Source organism: Phoca vitulina, unplaced genomic scaffold, assembly GCF_004348235.1.
Source record: "Phoca vitulina isolate PV1807 unplaced genomic scaffold, GSC_HSeal_1.0 scaffold85, whole genome shotgun sequence".
Lineage (NCBI taxonomy): Eukaryota > Metazoa > Chordata > Mammalia > Carnivora > Phocidae > Phoca > Phoca vitulina.
The window spans coordinates 3,322,050-3,340,897 of NW_022589788.1; the positions used below are offsets into that span (position 1 = coordinate 3,322,050).

Sequence of the window (18,848 nt, forward strand, 5' to 3'; positions counted from 1 at the left end):
GGCTTTTTGATTGGCAGGTCTTGCACGGAGTCATTTCCAGAATTAGGCCCATGTCTCCTACTTCCTTCCATCACCACGACCAGCCAGCTCTCAAGACTTTTCCGTGACGGCAGAACACTGCCCGGTGCACCAAAGCACTCAGAGTGAACCGGGCAGATGGAAGTGTGGGATGACGCCCCGCTGCAGACGAGCAGGGCACCTGTGACCCACGCCAGCACGAGTCCCCTTGCCACCTGCCCTGGGACCTCAGGTGAGCCATGTGTGTGTGATGGTGGGGTCGGGCTGGCCAGTCCAGGTGTGTGGATGTGCATTTGAGAGAGCGAGGCTCCAAGATGTGAGTCACATGTTATTTTTACTCTGGGTTTCATATGGCATGCTTTTAAATTATTGAGTATTTGGAAAGAGCCCACAATGAAATCATATTTCATTTGTTTCCCCACTTGGCTGTGGAGGAAATCAATTCTCGGGCTGTATTTGGAGGTGGAGGAAGGACAGAGAACCTACAGCTTCGGCGAGAGCGTGGCTGGAGGGGCCCCGTTGTCATCCAGGGCCGCCAGACTCGGTCCGCTTCCACTGGCTATGTGACTTCGACTGGGGGGTTTCTGCACAGTTGGGTTTTCAGGGCAATACCTTTCTAGACCAGGCCCCCGGGGAGCCCAGCCACCCCGTGCTGCGCTCTGCGGAAGAAACTTGTGGGAAGCCTGAGCAGACCCAGGGCCAGGTCGGGAATGTTGGGAGGGGGCTCAGGAGAGTATGACCTCTTTTCCTTTCCGTATGCTGAGTGAAAGGTGGCAAGGGGGACCACAGTGGGGAGCATGTTGATCCCATAGGTCAGTGGCTATTCACCTCTGCGCTGGAGACCCCGGGATGTTCTGCAGACCTTGAGATGTTCAGGACACCATGGGTTGCCCTGGAGACACTGGGATGTCCTAGAGACCCCGGGATGCTCTGGAGGCCCCAGGATGCTCTGGAGACCAGGGGATGCTCTGTGGAGACCCCAGGATGATGTAGTCTTGCCTGGCAGGCCTGACGTCTGGTGCAGGAGCCAGACAGGAGCCGGATGGCAAGACCAGGAAGTGATGTGGCAGAGACCGGCAAGACCACAGGGAGCAGAGGTGGCCTCTGGCTAAGTCAGGGGGGCTTCTCCAAAGAGGGAATTTCCACTGAAGTCCAGAGGGTGAGGCTGTGCTATCCAGGTGAGGGTGGGAGCATTCCCAGCAGCCCAGGGGGCAGCGGGCCTGGTGTGGCTTGGATCCAGAGGGTTTGGTCCCTCTGGGCCGTGCAGCCCATCCTTGGCCCAAGGTGCTCAGCCTGGTCACTTGGCCTTCCCAATGCCTCTTGGCGGTGATGCCAGACCCAGAGGGCACTGTGCCAAAGCCCACAGCCTCCTCAGAAGGACCTGGGGGTGCATCCCAGCTCTTCCACTTGGGAATAGTTGGCAATTGGGTAAGCTAAAGCCTCAGTTTTCCTGTCTACAAAATGGGGATGATGATGGGTTTACTGGCACTGAGCTATCCCAGGTCCTGACTGCTCACCTCCCCTGGCTTGGCCCTGGGCATTCTCCTCAGGGGCAGTTTCCACCGACCCTCAGTGCCCAGCACCTGAGCATGAGGCCAGCACCCCCCGGGGGTGAGAGAAAACCCCTATCCGGGCTCTTCTGCTCCATATGAGTAGCCCCCTGGCCCATGGGTCGCTGGCCCCTCTCCCTCCCAGCCCCTCCTGGGCTGGCCTCAAGAAACGCAACCCAAATCTCTACCTGACCCCTCCTGGGCTGGGAGGGTGTCCCTCTGTCTGCAGGGGGTGTGAGCCTGGCAGGAGGAGGGCAAGCTCCCCCACCTATGTATGGCCCCTTCTGCATCCGCACCCAGCCAGGCCCAGCTGTCCCTCTGAATGTACATACTCTGATGCATATCAAAGGGTCTTGGTTTGACTGTTTGTCTGGGACCTCCTTGTGTCAAGGAGCCGCTTGAAGGCCCTCTGACACCCCTTGCCTCGGGGCCTCAGGTGGCAGCATTTTCTACAGTGAATCACATGACTTGAGAAACAAATTCTTGTTTTCTTCACTAGAACAGTGCCCAGTACACTAAAGGTGTCCAATAAATGTGGATGGACAGGAGCACCTGGGTGGCTCAGATGGTAAAGGGTCTGCCTTCGGCTCAGGTCATGATCTCTGTGTCCTGGGATCGACTTTGGTATCGGGCTCCTGGCTCAGCGGGCAGCCTCCTTCTCCCTCTCCCTCTGCCTCTCCCCTGCTCCTCATGCTCTCTCTCTCTCTGTCTCAAATGAATAAATAAAATCTTTTAAAAAAATGTGAACGGATAGACGGACAGACGGATGATGGACGGACGGATGGATGGATGTAAGAAACACACATGAGAAAAGAAAACAGTCTCTGGGGGAAGTGATGGAACCCACTTCTCCCCAGTCTGTTTTAATAACAGTAATGATAATGACCATCATTTATGACTTTTTGCCAGGCACTTCTATTACTCCGTTATCCTTTAACAAGTCCTACTGGGGTTGAGACTGTGCTTTGAAGGATAAGGAAAATGAAGCAGAGAGAGAGCAAGCAAATTGCCCGAGGTCACACCTGGTTCAGAGCACCAGGGATGAGAAGCAAAGTGTGGGTCAACCAGTGTCAGCGGGCGCTGTGCGTGCGGGAGGCGAGGACACGCGAGCAGGCCTGCCCCCGTGAGAGCCCCCTTGCTCAGGGACCCGCCGAGTGAGGGCAGAGGGTCGGTGGGGGCACAGCTACGGGACCTAAGTCAAGCCCCTCCCTTACTGCTAATTTGCTGGGTGCCTCTGGGCAGGACCTCCCTGAGCCTTAGGTCCTGCCCTCGTGAAAGAATGTGCCAGAATCACATGACCCTGAGACCCTTCCAGGCTGAGAACCGCTGGGACTCCCCCGTCACCGCTGTTTTCACAGTGGCTGCTCCGAGAGGCGAGGCCAGCTCCGTGGGGAGGCCTGGGCGGCCACACAGCAGGCTGAGCTCTGGGACCAGCTAGCACCGGGCCACCCACATCCACCCTCTGACTCACGGGGACTCAGGACTAAGTGCCCGTCCACACCTTGGTTTTTCCCACGGCCAGTTGGTGCGACGGTGACCTCCCTGCCATCCTGACCATGCTCTGTGGAGGAAATCATATGCTTCCAGGAGGCTCTTAGGAACTTTTGGGGACATGGCGGGGGGCGGGGAGGATGCTGACGCTTCTGCCGGGGAGGAAGCAGGACTGCGGGGCTTGGCAGAGAGCTCCCTGCGGAGGGTGAGTGGTGGCAGGCGCCCTCCCACCCTCTCTCCGTCCTTCTCCCCCTTCATTCAACAGGTATTTGTGGAGCGCCCACCCTGACCAGGCTATGTGCGAGGCCGAAAATCGAAATAATAAAGGCAGGATAAGGTCAAACTTGTTTATTGATCTCCACTCCGAGCAGCGCATGGCGTGCATTAGCCAGTGTAATCCTCACAACCACCCTAAAAGGTGAGAACTCTGTCCAGCTGGAGGATGAACACTGAGGCAGAGTTCGGCACCTTGCACCAGCAGGTGAAGCCAGGCTCCCCACCAGGTGGTCAGGCCCCTCGGGGCCCCCACCCCTGCTGGGCTGCAGCTGCCCTAGCCAAGACCCACAACGCAAATATAATGCTCTCAGCCAAGGGTGGCTCCTTCACTCAGCTTCGGGGGTCTTGATGCCCACATAAGGGAGGGGTCTAGCTCAAGGTCGCACTGAGAGGGGAAGCTGGGTCAGGAAGAAGCCATCTGATCCTTTCTAGTGCTCCTTCCATCACAGTGCACTTGTGTTCTGGGGAAAAGGCCCCAGGGGGCAGGGATTACAGCCTGCAGCTGCAGGCCCAGCCACCGGCACAGGCTAGAGCGTGTGGGGCCGGGACTGACTGGCCTGGCTGATGGCTGATTCTGCGGGACTTGGGCTGTTCCTGGGGCCCGTCTGGGGTAGATGGATGCTGCTGAGGACCAGATTAGAGTATCTGCTCCTGCATCCTTTTTCCATTTAGAGTCCACATTTCCAGCGGTCAGCCCTCCTCTTGTTAACATCTTGCAAAAGCCTTGGCCCAAGCCAAATGTCCTCCTGCCACCTCTCCCCGCAGTGCCAGGTTCTGATCTCTGCCTCCTGAATGCTCCCCCAGTCCAGCCTGCACCCCAAAGTCCCCTTTTGTCACTACCAGGCGGGTTCCGCCTGCTCCCCCTGATTTCCTGACGCCCACCCCTACTCTTTCCCTCTCCCGTACAGGACCCCACTCTGTGCTAGGCGCCTGACGTCACAGAGGGCAGTCGGCGACAGCGAGGGGCTGGGGCCCCGGACTGCCAAGGGGTAGGACGCACCTCCCTCCTCGGGCGCCAGCCAGTGCACCGCTCCGGAAGCCGGCGGTGCGCCGTTCTAGACCCGGAGCGGCGCCGGACTCCCAGCCCGCGCCCCGCCCAGCCTCAGTTTCCCTGTCTGCAAACTAGGGAAGGTGGTGGGTTGGCCCAGAAGGTCTTCGGGCCCCTTGCAGCTCCACGACTCAAGAAGAGCTGCTCCAAGTTTCTGTCGCTGGGCATCCCTCCGCACCACTCCGGGTTATCGAGCGCCGGCGCCAGCCAGGACGCCAGCCAGGCCCCGAACACAACCCCGCAGAGACCTGCCGGCGGCTGCGGGAGGCCGCAGCGGCGTCTCCTGCCTGCGCGTGCGCGGGGCGCGCGGCCTGCCGGGACTTGTAGTCTGTCCATTCGGCGGCTGGGCCGCAAAGGCGGAGCGGCGGGGGTGCTGCGCCTACACTTCCCAGGGTGCGTCCCGCCCGCGGCGCGGCGGGGGCGGGGCGGGGCGGAGCTGCGCTCAGGGGCGGGGCCGGCGGGGCGGGGCCGGCGGGGCGGGGCGGGGCCGGAGCTCCAGGGGGCTGCGGCGGCGCTGCGGGCGGGCGCGGACCTTGCCCGGGGCCCGCTGTTCCGCGGGCGGGCGGGCGATCGCGCGGGCGCGGCACCTGCGGGCAGGAGCGTCTGGCTGCCGCAGCGCCGGACAGCCCGTCCCCCAGCTGCTGCTGAGATGAGTGCAGGTGAGTGCGGGGACCGAGGGACCGGCGCGTCCCCGAGCTGGATCGCGGCGCAGCAAGGGCTGTGGAGGCATTCTGGGGCTGCACCTGCTGCACAGGGGAAATCACCCAGTGCTCCACCCAACTTTTACCCCCAGGGTCTTGCAAACCCTAGGGCCTGTCCGCAGCCCTCTGCCCCTGCGCCCGGGGCGCGTGCAGCTCCGCAGAGCGGTCTGGGGACCCGCTTCCCCCCGCGCTGGCCAGGGTGTCAGGCGCCGGGCTGTCTGGAAGGCGCCACTTTTTTGCTTCTCACGGGTCCCAGGTCGCTGCAGGTTGCAGAAGGCGACCGGTACGGGCGAGGGGCGCAGGGCCGCCGCAGACCCTGCTACGGAGAGGTGTGATCACACCGGGGGCTTTGCGGCAGGGGGCGCCGCCCTTGCGCGGCGCTCACTCCGCCTGAGCGGGGGGTGGGGGTGTCGTCAGGCCGACCCCCAGCGCCCTGGGCTCGCCCGCTGCAGATTTGCGGGTGCAGAGCCCGCAGGTGTGTGCGGCCCGCCCCATCTCCCTCCAGTCAGCATCTCTCCGGCGCCCCCTGCGCATCCCCACTGCTGCCTCCCGCCGCACCCACGGGATCTGACAGCCTCTGTGCCGGCCCTGGAAAATCCCACATCGTCACAAGCCAGCCGGGCCTATTGCACTTGGGGAAACTGAGACCAACAGCAGGGAGACCTTGGCATGAAGAGTCTGGTGCGAGGAGCCCGGTTTTGAGAGTCTCCTGTGGCCCCGCACTGAGCTGAGCTGAGAGGGCTGCTCTGTACATTCCCTGGCAGGGAGGGGCCGTCACCCCATTTTTCAGGGTGCACCCAAGGCTCACCAGGCTTGAGTCACTTGCTCAGCTCACAAAGCGGGGTGGGGATTCGAACCGTGTGCTCCCTGACTCCTGTGATCTTTCCTCTGAGCCTGTTTGGCCACAGACTGCAGTATGGCCCTTGGCCATGGTGCAGAAAAAAGCCTGGACAAGCTGGGGGAAAATCAGACTGGCTGGGGGGGGGGGGGTAGTGTGCATTTGGTTAGTGCTTGCTCCCTGCTCTCGGTTTAGGAGGGCTGTTTCCAGGGACCCACCTCGCAGGGGAAATCGTCTCCTCCCCCTCCAACCCAGGAAGGAGGGACCACACTGGCAGTGGGCGTTGAGAGAGTGGCTGAGAGCAAATGGCAGGCATCGGGAGACAGAATTCTCTAGAAGAGGATTTCTGAAATGTCCAGCCTGTTATCTGGAGGTGGCTGGGGAGCAGGGGACCCTGAGACTGGCAGAATCTCCAGACACGTTTATCTAATGGCAGGTGGGGATAATGGCAGGGTGCACACAGGGTAATTCTAGGCTTTCTGGGATCATAATTGTTACCTCCGGTCCCCCCTGTAATCAGGAGGAGCCCTGGAAGGAGCACTGGCATTTGTGGTCGTCCTGGGAGAAGGGCTATGTGGGCACTGGGGGCTGTGGGGGGGGTCATGATTCGAACAAGCAAGGGGCCTGGGGTTTGACTTATACATCTGCTTGGTGGCAAATTGTGATCTTGGCAAATGGTGGCACCTTCCCGAGCTCAGCTTCCTGAGGTATGAAAGCAGCACTGCGCCTTGCCTGGAGAGGACGAGATTCGAGTGGGAAACTGCACACATAGTAGGTCCTCAGTGGCTTGTGGTGGTCACTGCCGGAGGGTCACGCTCCCCTCAGCCTCCCTGCATTAGCTCAGCCTTTCGGAACTGCCGGAGAGTCTGCTGCACATCTGCCTGTGGCTCATGCCCCAGATGCGTCCCCAGGCCACCCTGCAGTGGGGGAGAGCGTGGTCCCTGTGCCTGGCACCTGGCTCTCTCGTCTGGCCATTGTGCACATCCTGGGAGACGGCTCGGGTGTGGCCTCTGGGCCCCATATACGTGCCTACTTGTTTTGTGGCTCGTTGATGTTGGGTGGCTGGGGGAATTGTCAGAGGGCGTTCTGTGTCAGGACTGGATCCAAATCCAGTGCACTCACTATGGGTTCCCTGTGCCTCAGTTTCCCCACTGTATGGAGGGAATGCCCTTAGCTCTGCCTGCAGTCCTGGCCCACGCGTATGGGGCCCAGTAGATGAGGCCTGTGGCGGTGACCTCATAACGTGGCAGCCTCTGGAGTCACGATGGGCAAGGTGGGGTGGAGGAGGGGACCTGAGCTGGGAGGGGCTCCAGGGCCAGCCCTGCCCCCGATGGGTGCCAGGTCCTGGAAGTCCAAGTTCAAGGTGTGGCCTTCCTCCTTGACTTGTAGATGGCCGTCTTCTCTCTATGTCCACAGGGCTTTCCTTATGTACGTGTCTGTGTCCAAATTTCCTCTTCTTGTAAGGACACCAGTCATATTGGATTAGGACCACCTGCCTGGCCTCATTTTACCTTAATTACTCTGTAAAGTCCCCCTCTCCAAATACAGTCACATTCTGAGGTCCTAGCGGTTAGGACTTCAGCATGTGAATTTAGAGGGGGGCATAATTCAGCCCACAACGGGCGCAGGGCCAGGTGGAGAGCCTGGGAGCCTGGCTCAGCTGTCTTGTGGTCACAGCTGCCCGGTTAGGATCCCAGAGCTGGAAGGGACCTAGAGGATACTGCCGTCCAAACCCACTGACATGCACAGAGGGGAAACCGAGGCCCAGGGAAGGAAAAGCAACTGTCCAGGGTCAAGGAGAGAGTGTGACAGAGCCAGGACCTGAGCCCCAGTCCCCTACTCTGGTTGGCACAGCCCTGGGTCTCTGGAACAGGACACATCTCTTCACCTAACCCAAGGGTGGACAAGGATGTTGCCGCAAAGATGTTCACATCAGTATGACAAATGTGTGGGGGGGTGACGGATATCAGCCAGCAGGGCTGTCCCTCATTCAGTGGCCAAGGGCTTTCCACCCGCGCGCCGTGAGCCCAGCGGGAACAGACTCAGTCCACATCCTGCCAAAGCTTCTCAGGGTCAGGGGAGTGGGGGGCGCATTCTAGCCAACAGTGTGTGAGGAGATTCTAATGTGAGGAGCGATGCTCAAGCAAACCAGCTTCTCTCCGAAAACAGCAGACGGCAGAATCGTACGTCCTGTGTGATCTCGAGTCTGCTAGTGCAGTAAAGGAGGAGAATCTGGAAGGACGCACATCCACATGTCAGCAGTGTCTCCCTCTCTAGCGGAAAGAGGAGAAAGAGGTTTTTCCCACATCTGCATCTTTATCCTTTCTGTGACTTTCCCGAATTTTCTTCGTGGTGCGTGCTTCTCTCTTGCAATTAAAAATCCAGTGAAAATGAGGAAGCATTGCTACCAGGTCTAAGGCAGGCTCGTGGAAAGTCCATGACTCGGTGGGAGGCCCAGACCTTTCTGTTCCGCAGGGGCCACTGTCCTTTGGCTCGGGAGCTTCCCACAGGCAGGGGACTGGTGCCCGGTTCCCCTGCGTGACTCCATCTGAATCAGATGCAGCAGAAGACAAATCATCCTGACCCAGAAATTCATCTGAAATTGCATTGGAAAAGGACAGTTGTTGCCCAAGACCCAGCTGGTGCTCCCTGGCTCAGCATGGGCATCCCTGAGCTCGGATCTGTTTCCTCTGAGGTTCAGGGTTATTCCTTAACCCGCCACCCAAGACCCTTTGATTCTTTACGGTTTCTGTCAATGAGGTAGTTTGGGGGTAGATGGCATATTTTCTGGAATCAAGCTCTGACTTTGATGAACTCCTGGCGAGTCCAGTCTTACTGTCCCAGAAAAGGGAGCGTGACCTTCACTCATGGAGAAGTCACCCGTCTGATGCGCTGACCCTCCAGAGCGTCCTCTGGAGCGTGGGAGAGCCGCGAGCTGGCCAGAGAAGATGGGCACATCCGGGTAATGAGAGGAGAGGGTGGGAAGGGGTCCAGCCGGCGCGGTCTGTCCTGGCACTAGCCACGGTGGCTGACGGCAGCAGCTTCCAGGACGCTGGCCCCTCCTCTGCCCCGACCTGGGGGCTTCCTCGCACCCCTTGCTCTGCACCTGCCTCGGCAGGACGTGGTAAGGCCTCCCCTGAATCGGGTCTGTTGAGCTCGTTCCGGCTCTGCCCCTGCTAGCATTCTGGATCATCGAGCCTCTCTGCGCTTCTGAGGCTGCCCCCCGGGGTCTCCGTAGGGACCGAGGGTGCAGGTCCTGACATGCGGGAGACGCTTGCAAAAGCAGAGTAGCTGCAACAGGAGCACACGGGTGGTACTCAGGTAGCAGCCCATTTTTGGAAGACGATCCCGTTTCGAGCTGCTGAGGGGACCAGCCAGATGCGGGCCAGCCCAGACGGGCTGCAAACAGCGGGCCTCGAGGCTGCGAGGATGCAGCGCACGGCAACCTGAGCGGAGCGTCTTTGTTTACTTGGGGATGTTTCCATCCCCGAGGTCTCTAGGGTGTCGGGCTGCACCCTACTTCAGTGTCACGGCAGTCACGGCTCAGGGGACGCTCCCTCGGGGCCCCACGCCTGGCCTGATGCTCCTGAACCCTCACAGCACTTCGTAGGGCTGCTGGGGTGTCCCCACTCGCGGGCGGGGAAGCAGGTGCCCAGAAGGGGCTGTCCGTTGCCCGGCAGCACGCCACACCACCTGAACAGCAGAGCTGGACTGGAACCCCGGTGTGCCCAGATGCTCATCTTCCCGGCCGGGTGGCTTCCGTCAGTCTGCCCCCACCCCGCCCCCCCGTGCCTGCATGAGCCGGCTTCTGTGGGCGATTCACGGCCCCTCGTAGTGTGGGGCTGAGTGGGATGGATAAGGCTTGACCATTTGGGACATTATGGTAATGCTTTGTCCTGGGCCGTGAAGCATATTTGCTTCTTCCCGGTGTGGCACCTGCCTGCACAGAGCCAGACTCACACCCGGCTCTGTCTGCCTCGAGGGCATGCTCTTTCCTCTGCCTTCTATAGGGGCTCCGGCCTGGGGTCATAGCGCAGCCCAGGGTCCACTTCCAGACAGCTCCGACCATGAGAGACAGTTTCACCATGTCAAGCCCGCATGCCTCTCTGTAACTTTGACCCTCTGGCCCCAGCTCTCCCTTCCACCAGGTCCTCCAGGTCTTCTAGAGCTGCCCGTTTCCCCTGCAAGGCAGCAGTCACCCCACTGCTGGTGGCTGAGCTCCTGGGAATCCCAGCCCCACCCACCCGGACTGCTGTGTGACCTGGGGCAGGCTGTCTTCCCTCTCTGGGCCTCAGAGTCCCCATCTGTAAAGAGAGGGGCTACCGCCATCCTCAGGGGTGTGATCTGCTTCTGACAACCCTGTCTCCTTCCACTGTTCCCAGAGCAATTTTCTGGGTTTGAGGCCAAGCCAGCATTTCAGGGAATCATGGCCTCCCATCATCCTTTTCTGCCACATAGACCCCATCTGACAGTTTTGTGGCAGGAAGCTCTCGCCCTTTACGTGGAGGCTCCCTGATATAAGGGAGTTTCTCCGCAGCCTGCCAGGGAAGCCACGTCTGTGAGTGTCTGTCTGGTGCCTGAGCCGGGAGACCTGAGTCGTCCTTGTCCTGAATCCTCCTTGTCCGTGGGCAGGACTGGGGAGCGTGGAAGGTGTGCTTTGAATCCCGTGGCGCTCACTTCCCCTGGACGTAGCCAATAGCAAGCCCCACTGGGTGCCGGGGCTGGTCCTGGGCGCCTTCTGCCCTCGGTGGGCTTCTAGGCTAGGGGCAAGCCAGGCATGTACGAAACAGCTTCTGTCCCAAAATGGTGTGTTGGGGGGTTTCCTGTGCGGTTTGCTTTGCCTGAAGATTTCTAAGCAATGAGGGAGGCCGTCTTGATGGCTTGGAAAGTACAGCCGTGGCTTTGGGGTCAGGCTCACCTGGGCTCCAGTCCCAGGCATCACCTGCTAGGTGTGTCCCGGCCACTGGATTGCGTCGTTGCTCTTTGCCTCAGTTTCCCCACCTGTAGAGTGGAGATAGTGCCTCCTGCTCTTTATGATTGCTCGAGGGCCCTGGGCGTGCATGGCCCCAGGAGGCAGGTGGAGTGGTCTTTGTTCCAGCTGTCCACACCCTCCAAAGCTCAGGGCAGACCTCAAGATGCTCGCCCGGAGAGCCCCCATAGACTGTCTGTGATGGGTGCTCCCTGAGCATCTGGCCAGTGGAGGGGTGAATGGAGGATGGACCTTGGGGCCCCTCTTCGCGCTCAGCCTCCCCCAGGGTTTGCCATCATCCTGGGCTAAGGGTTCCCAGCCGGGCCTCTCTCCGACCCTCTGCTTCTCCTTGAACTTCAGCAGCCACCATCTTACTGGGACACGATGTCTCCAAGTCCCAGTTGGTGCTGTAGTCCAGCATGAAGTTCAAGAAGGAGGAATGGCCAGGACCTTCCCCATGGCCCCCACTTCAGTTTCAGAGGCTTCAGGGTGACCCCACCCCTGTGCCCTGCGGTGGTCTGGGTTCAGGTTCCGCTAGTGACAAGGACATGGATGCAGGTGGATTGCCGGGGAAGCGCCCCCAGGAAGCACGAGTTGAGAAGATGGGGGATGAGATGGGGGGGCGGGGAGAGTGGGGGCATTTGCATGGGTGGGCAGTCGCGGTGGGCCTGCTCCTCAGAACCATCCCCAGTGGGATGCTGGGGTCTTTAACCTCCAGGACAGAGGGCCAGTCCTGGGGGGCACAGTCCCACCCTGCTCTGTGTGGGGCGAGCAAGGGTCCACCGGGCTGGGGAGGCCTTGGGCTGCAAAGTGATGGACCTATGGGCTTGTGGTGTGGAGGGGTCAGTGAGGGCCTGTCCCCATCTGCCCCAGGAGACCTAGAGGTGGGATGAGGACAGGTGTCACCCCAGCTGCCACTCCCAGCCTCAGCCCGGGTTGAGGCCACCTCTGTTCCCAGCCTTCAGCAGCCCCTCAAGGGCTCAAAGCCATTCCAGAATGCTCCTGGAGTCTTTTGACGACTATTTATTGAGCACCTCCCGTGCGCAACACGCTGTCCTTGCTCCTGATGCCCAAACATCCTCGCTTGCGCTTTTCTTGCTGCGCTGCCCATCTGCCTCCCTGCCCCCGATCCTGGAATTCCTCCTCCTCAGTCTTCCCAGCTTCTAACTAGGATTTCAGACTGCCTGTGATGCAGCCTGCCCTCCTCGGAGCTGGGGCAGTGGACAGAGCTGGGGTTTCCTGTTGGGGACTAGGGTCTGGCTCTGGCTGTGGTGTGACCCAGGGCCAGGTGCTGCCCCTCCCCGAATACCTCATCTTGGATGGTGGGGGGAGCTGGGTACTGGCCCCCCGAAGATGTCCCTGTCCTTATCCCCGGAACCTGTGCATCTGCTGGAAAGAGGCTTTGCAGATGTGATTCAGTTAGAGACCTCGCACTGGGGAGACTACCCGGTGGGCCCCTCGTGATCAGGGGCCCTCCAGAGAGGGAGGCAGGAGGGCGGAAGCAGAGTTCAGAGGAGGGAGGATGGAGGAAGGCCCCGAACTGGGAACCAGGGCCAGCAAGGGATCCTCCGCTGGAGGCTCCAGGAGGACCCAGCCCTGCAGACCCATTCCAGGCTCCGTCCCCCAGACCTGTCAGGGCTTACATCTGCTTTAGGCCTGTACGTCTGAGACCATTTGTTACAGCAGCTGCCTGATGCTCAGACAGATGGCCCACCTTCCCCGCCTTCCCCACTGCTGGGTCGGGAGCCGGGAGGCCCAGGGACAGGAGGGCGGTGGCGTCTTGCAGAGTGAGATTGCTCCAGACCCCTCAGTGGTGTGAGGCTGTGTCGTATCGTACATGCACGCCACCAGGGCCTCCTGCTGCTCGTGGGGTTCGGGGAGCATCTTCATGAACAAGGAACGAGGGAGGACTGCCCTTCGAGGGAGGAGGGGCAAGGAGGGGTCTGTGTTCACTGAGAACCTCCGGGCTCGTAACGTGGGTTCTCTGTGCGCAAGGCAGGGGGTCATGCCTCAGGCTCCGGACGCCTGGCGGGGCGCACAGCACACGGGCTGGGTGGGGCCGGTGCTAGTGGCACATGTTCCGAACGTGACTCCTGATTATGCAGGAAGCTGCGGCTGAACATCTGTGGTGTGTCCGGTAACTCGCCAGCCAGGATTCGAGCCTGGCAGCTCCTGGTTCCAAACCCACATCACCCCTACTCACGTCACCCTCTTGGGCCTCCATTAGCCTTTCTCTCGTGGTCATGTCACACCTGAACCGCAACCTCTGTGCAGTTTTAAAGGGTCCACATCTGCGGGGTCTGGAGCCATGCATTTCTCCAGCTCTGGGGGGCCTAGTCTGACACCCCCTGGTGAGTGGGGAGGAGTGTCTGGCACAGTCTGATCGTCCCCCCTAGGGGGGAGGGGGGTCTGGCACAGTCTGATCATCTCCCCTGGGGAGTGGGGAGGGTCTGGCATCTGGTGAGTGGGGAGGGGTCTGGCATAGTCTGATTATCCCCCCTGGTGAGTGGGGGGGGGGGGGGACAAGCTGTCCCCCCCGGTGGGTGGGGAGGGGTCTGGCATAGTCTAATCAGCCGACTGCCCAGTGTGGCCAGAGTGGGTGAGCCGCACGCGAGGAGCCGGGCCGGGCAGCGAGGAGGAGAAGTCAGCATGGGTGACCCGATGTGAACACTAGTGGGGGGCCTGCTGCCCTGCTGCAGCCCCAGGGCTCCTCTGTTCAAGCCCGGACGCACTCACGGGCCCTCAGGGCCCTCTGATCCAGCTTCTCCTCTGTGGTTCTGACCCGGAGGCCCGCCTGCAGTTCTGAAGCCAGGCCTGGCTTGCCAAGTGCTCAGGAGTAGCTGTGGGGTGCAGAATTACACGCACCCCGGGGTGCTGCAGAAATCAGGAAATGCGATCTGTATGCCAGAAGCCACACATCGGGCTAGGCACCTCCCTGCCTGTCTCTGGGGGGAGGGAGTAGGGCACAGCGTGGGCCCGGGGTACAACCCGGGGTGGGCAGGGGCTCCTGGTGCTGAGGGACAGAGGGTGCCACCCCCAACAGTCCGCAGGCCAGCCCTGGAATCCTCGGACAGCGCTTCCTGGTACTCAGTGCTGCCGTGCTTGCCCTTCCTCGCAGACCCTCTAGTCCCCTCTGGCCAAGGCAGGCCCTGCAGAGGCCCAGGGCTGCCGTGTGAGGCTTTGTCCTGCCGCCCATGGTGCCTCTCCCCCTCCTGCCTCGGCCCCCATCTCCTGCCACCGCAAATCCCTTCTCGGCCCGAGGGCCACCTGCTCTGGATGCTCCGGGGAGAACGCCCTCCTTGCCTCCACCAGCCTCCAGGGCAGCGACTCCACATCCCTCCCCTGCCCATCTCCCCCCAGGCCTCCCCTCTGTGTGTGTCCAGCCTCCCTCTCCTCCAGCCCACAGGGATGCTCGTGACCACATCAGGGCCTCCTGGACCCTCCGGGATGCTCCCCATCTCCAGACCCTGCACCTGATCACACCTGCGATGGGAGGGCACCCCCCCCCCCAGCATTCAGCAGGCAGCCTCTGGAGCATGCCGCTTCTGGGACCCACACCTTTTCCTCTCCCCATGGGGCCTCCAGCCTGGCCAAGGGTTTGAGAGAATGACCGCTCCTAGGAAACAAATGTTACTCTTAACTCGGCTCAGTTTAAACACCCCAGACCCCGTGAGCTAGGTGCTGTCACAGGCTGCCGACTGGGGCATCAGTTTGTACGAGCTTTAGGGCAGCAATGAGGCACACGCTTCGGGCCTTAAATGCATTCCTGCCTTTTGATGGAGGAACTGCTGCTTCTGGGAATCTTTCTGCAAAGGCTCTGGAACACACTTGGAGGTAGACGCGGAGCCTCGCTCGCCGCAGGGCTGCTGGTGCAGTCTGCCCCATGGCTGTCCGGCCCCGGGACGCTGGGCACGTAGATCACTATCCATCCGCAGCGGCGGCGCCCAGACTCGAGGCCCCCAAATCAGAATTGTTGAGGGCCCCAAAGAGCTTCTGAGCACATTGTATTTATCGATATTGACTGAGTTAGAAATTAAAATGGAGGAAACTCTAAGATCTTTGCTAATCTGTTGGATCACAGCCCTCTGTGTGTGAACGTATTTTTAGTGACCAGAGACGCATCACTCTGCAGTTTTGCAAATCTCGTTAGTGTCCGGCCTAATAGGGGACAGCTGGGCTCTCACGTCCGGCCTGGGTTCAATCATCCATGCCATGTGTCACCAGCCTCTGCAGAACTTGCTTCTCGGGAGCAGGTGGAAGTGGAGAGGGGAAATCACATTTCAGTCTTATTACGGAAATGGCTTTGACCCTGCGACCCCCTGATAGCGTCTTGGGGAGCCCCGGGTCTTGGGGAGCTGCTAACAAAGGCAGAAGAGTACGCGGCCATTAAGATGACCATGAAGGATCAGTGGGCCTCGGGCATCGCTGCTGGCCATGAATGAAGAATACGGGACATGGCATTTTATACCCTGTTTCTAGAAAATCTGCAGAAAAAAACCCCTAGAAGAAAATACATCCAAATGCAATAGGGCTATGGGCCCTTATGTCTTTCCTCCTAATGCTGCACTGTTTTATTTTTTCCTGCTGATTGACTTTACGGATCTGCCAGAGACAGGATCTCGCTCGAGGAGGCTTGCTTGGGGAGCGGCTGCCTGGCTCCCCAGCTCCGGCTCGAGGGATGGCATTCTCTATTTTGGGAGGCGCGTTTTCACAGTGGAACTAGGGCGGTGAGTGGTGCCCGCAGGCTACGGGCACAGGCATCCGATGTGTGTGCGTGTGTGTGTGTGTGTGTGTGTACTCAGGATAACACAGGCTCCCACTACAAACGAGCGGGCGGGCGGCACCGGAGCGGATTCCAGGGTCGTGGGGGGGCCTGAGAGCCGGTTGGAAACTGTGCATCCTCATCCTCGGCTGGAATGCCTGCCCCTGGCCTGTTGCGGCGGGGAGCTAAATATATCCCGGGTGTGTGCTGGCCCTGGGAGCCCCGCCCCCACCCCCGGGACCGGAGCTCAGGGAGGCCTTGATTCCTCTAATAAAAATCAATGTCTGCCATTTGCTGCGCATCCAGGAGCGCGGGGCGCGGTGGAGAAGTTGTCCCGGCTTGTCTCCAGCGCCGTGCATCGCGCATCCCCCATGCGGGAGGCCACCGTGCCCAAGGTCACCTGGCTGCTTACACGGTGGGGGGGGGAGGTGGGGTTCAGATGGGCCTGCCTGGCTCTCGAGGACCCCGCATGCCGCCTGTCCCGGCGTGTGTGTCTCCTCCTGAGTTCTTGAGTGTTCTGCTTCTCCCAAGTGGTGCTCGCAGGTGGCCGAGCGTGGCCCAGCTGCAGCAGCTCTGGGCGAGTATTGGTCATTGAGCGCCCTGGCCACTGCCCTTTCCAGGTGGGGACATGGAGGCCACGTGAGGGGGAGAAAGCTGCCCCGGGTACCCAGCAGGTCCGGGAGAGCCGGCATTTGAACTCGGGCATTCTCTTTCGAGATTCGGGGCTTCTGCTGAACAGCAACGTCCCTCCTTCTGGAATCTGCATTAAATGGGGGTCAGCCTTCCGGCGCCCGAGGACTTCTGTGACCCCCTGCGGGCTTCTGCGGCCCTTCTCTGCGCTCAGTGCCAGGGTGTGTGTGTGTGGCCACACCCCAGCTTGCAGAGGGCAGGGGTTACTGCTGCTCGGCCGCTGGGCTGGGGCCCCATCGGCTGCTGGCACCACTTGGAGCCGTGGGGTGGGGGCGGGAAGCATTCTGAGAGGGTCTTATAAAGAAATCATTGTTTTTCTTAAAATATGACCCACAGCCTCCAAGCTGGGTACCTTGGAAGGAACATCTTGCTGGAAAGTGGGGTCCTGAGAGCCACCTGTGCCCCTGGGGGCCCCAGGGGCCTGGGGAGCTGCTCCCCCACGGATGCCCTGCTCTGGGCTCGGATGCCTCTTTCCCCCTCACTCTGTGGGGTACCCCTGCGGCCCAGTGGGGATCTCAGCAGGGCTTTGCTCTGGATTTGGGGGGTGGCAAGCCCCGGCCTCAGCCTGCCTCCCAGCCACAGCACGGGCCAACAGGAAGGAGGAGGGCTTCTCCCTGGACCTCTCCTGCCAACTTCTCTCTGTGAGGACCTGCCTCTCCCTGGGGGGGACTGACATCAGGAAGGACACCCCCTTCACAGAAGACCCTTCCCTCTGCCTCAAAGGTGGGGCCCCACCCTGGGTCCCATGGACAGCGACACCTTCTAACACGCCGCCAGCCAACCTGGCATCCGTGGGGGGAGGTGGCTGGCAGGGGTGCCGGTTTCACTTGCGTGCATTGATCTGCTGGCCGGGTGCTGGAGGTGACCCTGACTCAGTTCTTCCTCCAGGCCTGAGAGAAAGGCAGACAGTGCGTGATGAAAACGCACCATAAGAAAGCACTTCTTGGGGAGGCTCTGGGGACAGAGACAAGGTGGTTGGTGAACCTGAGATGAGAGGGAAATCCTGGCAGGCTTCCTGAAAGAGGTACCCTCAGACAAAGCAGTGGGAGAAGGGTGTCCAGCGGCAGGTACAGAGCCCTAGAGGAGCGAGTGGAGGGCGTGTTGGAGAAACTTCTTTCTGTCCGTGCCCCAGGTTAGGCCCCGGGTAAGGCGCTGGGCACGTGGCTGGCCCCACAGCCCGTCTGCCTCTCGTGCGCCGTGGTCGTCCGTGGGGCACCTGGCTGGCAGCTGGTGCTCAGTGACCGTGTGAGGAGCTGATGAGTCAGAGAGGAGAGGAGGAGGAGGAGAGGGAACCTGGGGACTCGGTTCTGCAAAGTACAGACTCCTGGCTACTCTGAAAAGGCTGGTGGGGTCCACGAGTGTGCCGGTGATTCCGACGATGATTCGGGGCCAGATTTGGGGCCTGTTGGTGTCACATCCCTTGCAAGAGAGAAAAGCCCGAGAGCTGGTGTGGCCTGGGCCAGGGAGGGCTTGCAGCTCCCTGTGGGTGAGAGAGGGAGGTGGGAGTGACAAAGGACTGCAGTGCCGAGGCCCTGGGCCTGTCCTCCCCTCCTGCTGCCGAGCTGTCTTCCTGGCCTTTCGCCCCCTGCACTGGGGTTCCTTGAGGGCCACGTGGGGTCGACCTCCTCTGAGGGCCCAGGGACCCCTTGAAGCTGGCTCAGGCACGGGGCGCTGTCCTCGGGGCGGGAGGTGGCACCTGCCTGCAGCTGGGCAGGAGCGAGGCCAGGGTGCAGGTGAGGCCCCCCCTCCCGTGCAGCAGGACTCGCACCGCAGCCTGGCCACAGCCCTGCTGTCCTGGTCAGCGCACCTAAGAATAGCAGAAGTGGCCTCTTTTCAGGCTTTACACATCTTGAATCTGTGGCTCTTCGGGTCCTGGGGTGGTGTGTGCGATCCGTGAAGCCCGGTGACGGGGCGTGCCCGGTGGGTCGGAGCTGGAGAGTCATGGCAACGGCGGAGGGGCTCGGCCTGGGCTGCTGGGGCCTCGGTGCCCGGGCCCAGCTGGGGGCTGGTGGGGCAGCCGCACGAGGCCCACGGGATCCCTGCCCCCTGGGGGGGGGGGGCGGGGGGGGGGGGGGGGGGGCTGGCCAGGGAGCAGATAAGCGCGGGGGCGGGGCTTCGGGGCCAGAGACCAGTGAGACCCAGGGACCCTGGGGGACGGGTCTCAGGCCAGTCCCGAGACCCTGGCTTTCCCAGTTCTGGGAAAGAGGGTTAGGCCAGGAGTAGAACCTCTTATTTCCCACAGCGTGCCTGACTCTGGGGCCACAGCGATTTGGAGAGGACTGCCTCTAGCCGCCGGGCTCTGTGGCTTGCGGGGGTAGGGACAGTCACTGGCCACCGTGGCAGCGACAGGACAGCTTTGGCAGGCGACACGGCCCCCTGGGCCAGCATGGACGCCTCCCCAGCACTGCCGCGGAGGAGCCAGGCCCCTCCCTGTCCTCCCTCTGAGCAGGGTGGTGCTGGGGTGGGAGGGGCGCTCCGCGGAGGGTGGTGCCGGGGTGGGAGGGG

At 61.2% G+C, this 18,848-nt stretch overlaps 1 protein-coding gene across 22 annotated transcripts in view; it reads left to right on the forward strand.

Moving 5' to 3' along the window:
- The first annotated feature begins 4,906 nt into the window (after nucleotides 1-4,906).
- The window catches only part of ABLIM2 (actin binding LIM protein family member 2), a 151,186-nt gene continuing 137,244 nt past the window's right edge, over nucleotides 4,907-18,848 (forward strand). For all 22 annotated transcript variants that reach the window (XR_004298263.1, XM_032395440.1, XM_032395446.1 and 19 more), the window contains exon 1: nucleotides 4,907-5,042. Coding sequence is in view for 21 of the 22 variants with exons in the window: in XM_032395440.1 (XP_032251331.1) it covers nucleotides 5,033-5,042 (10 nt within the window). In the remaining variant the exon portion in view is untranslated. The remainder of the gene's footprint in view (nucleotides 5,043-18,848) is intronic.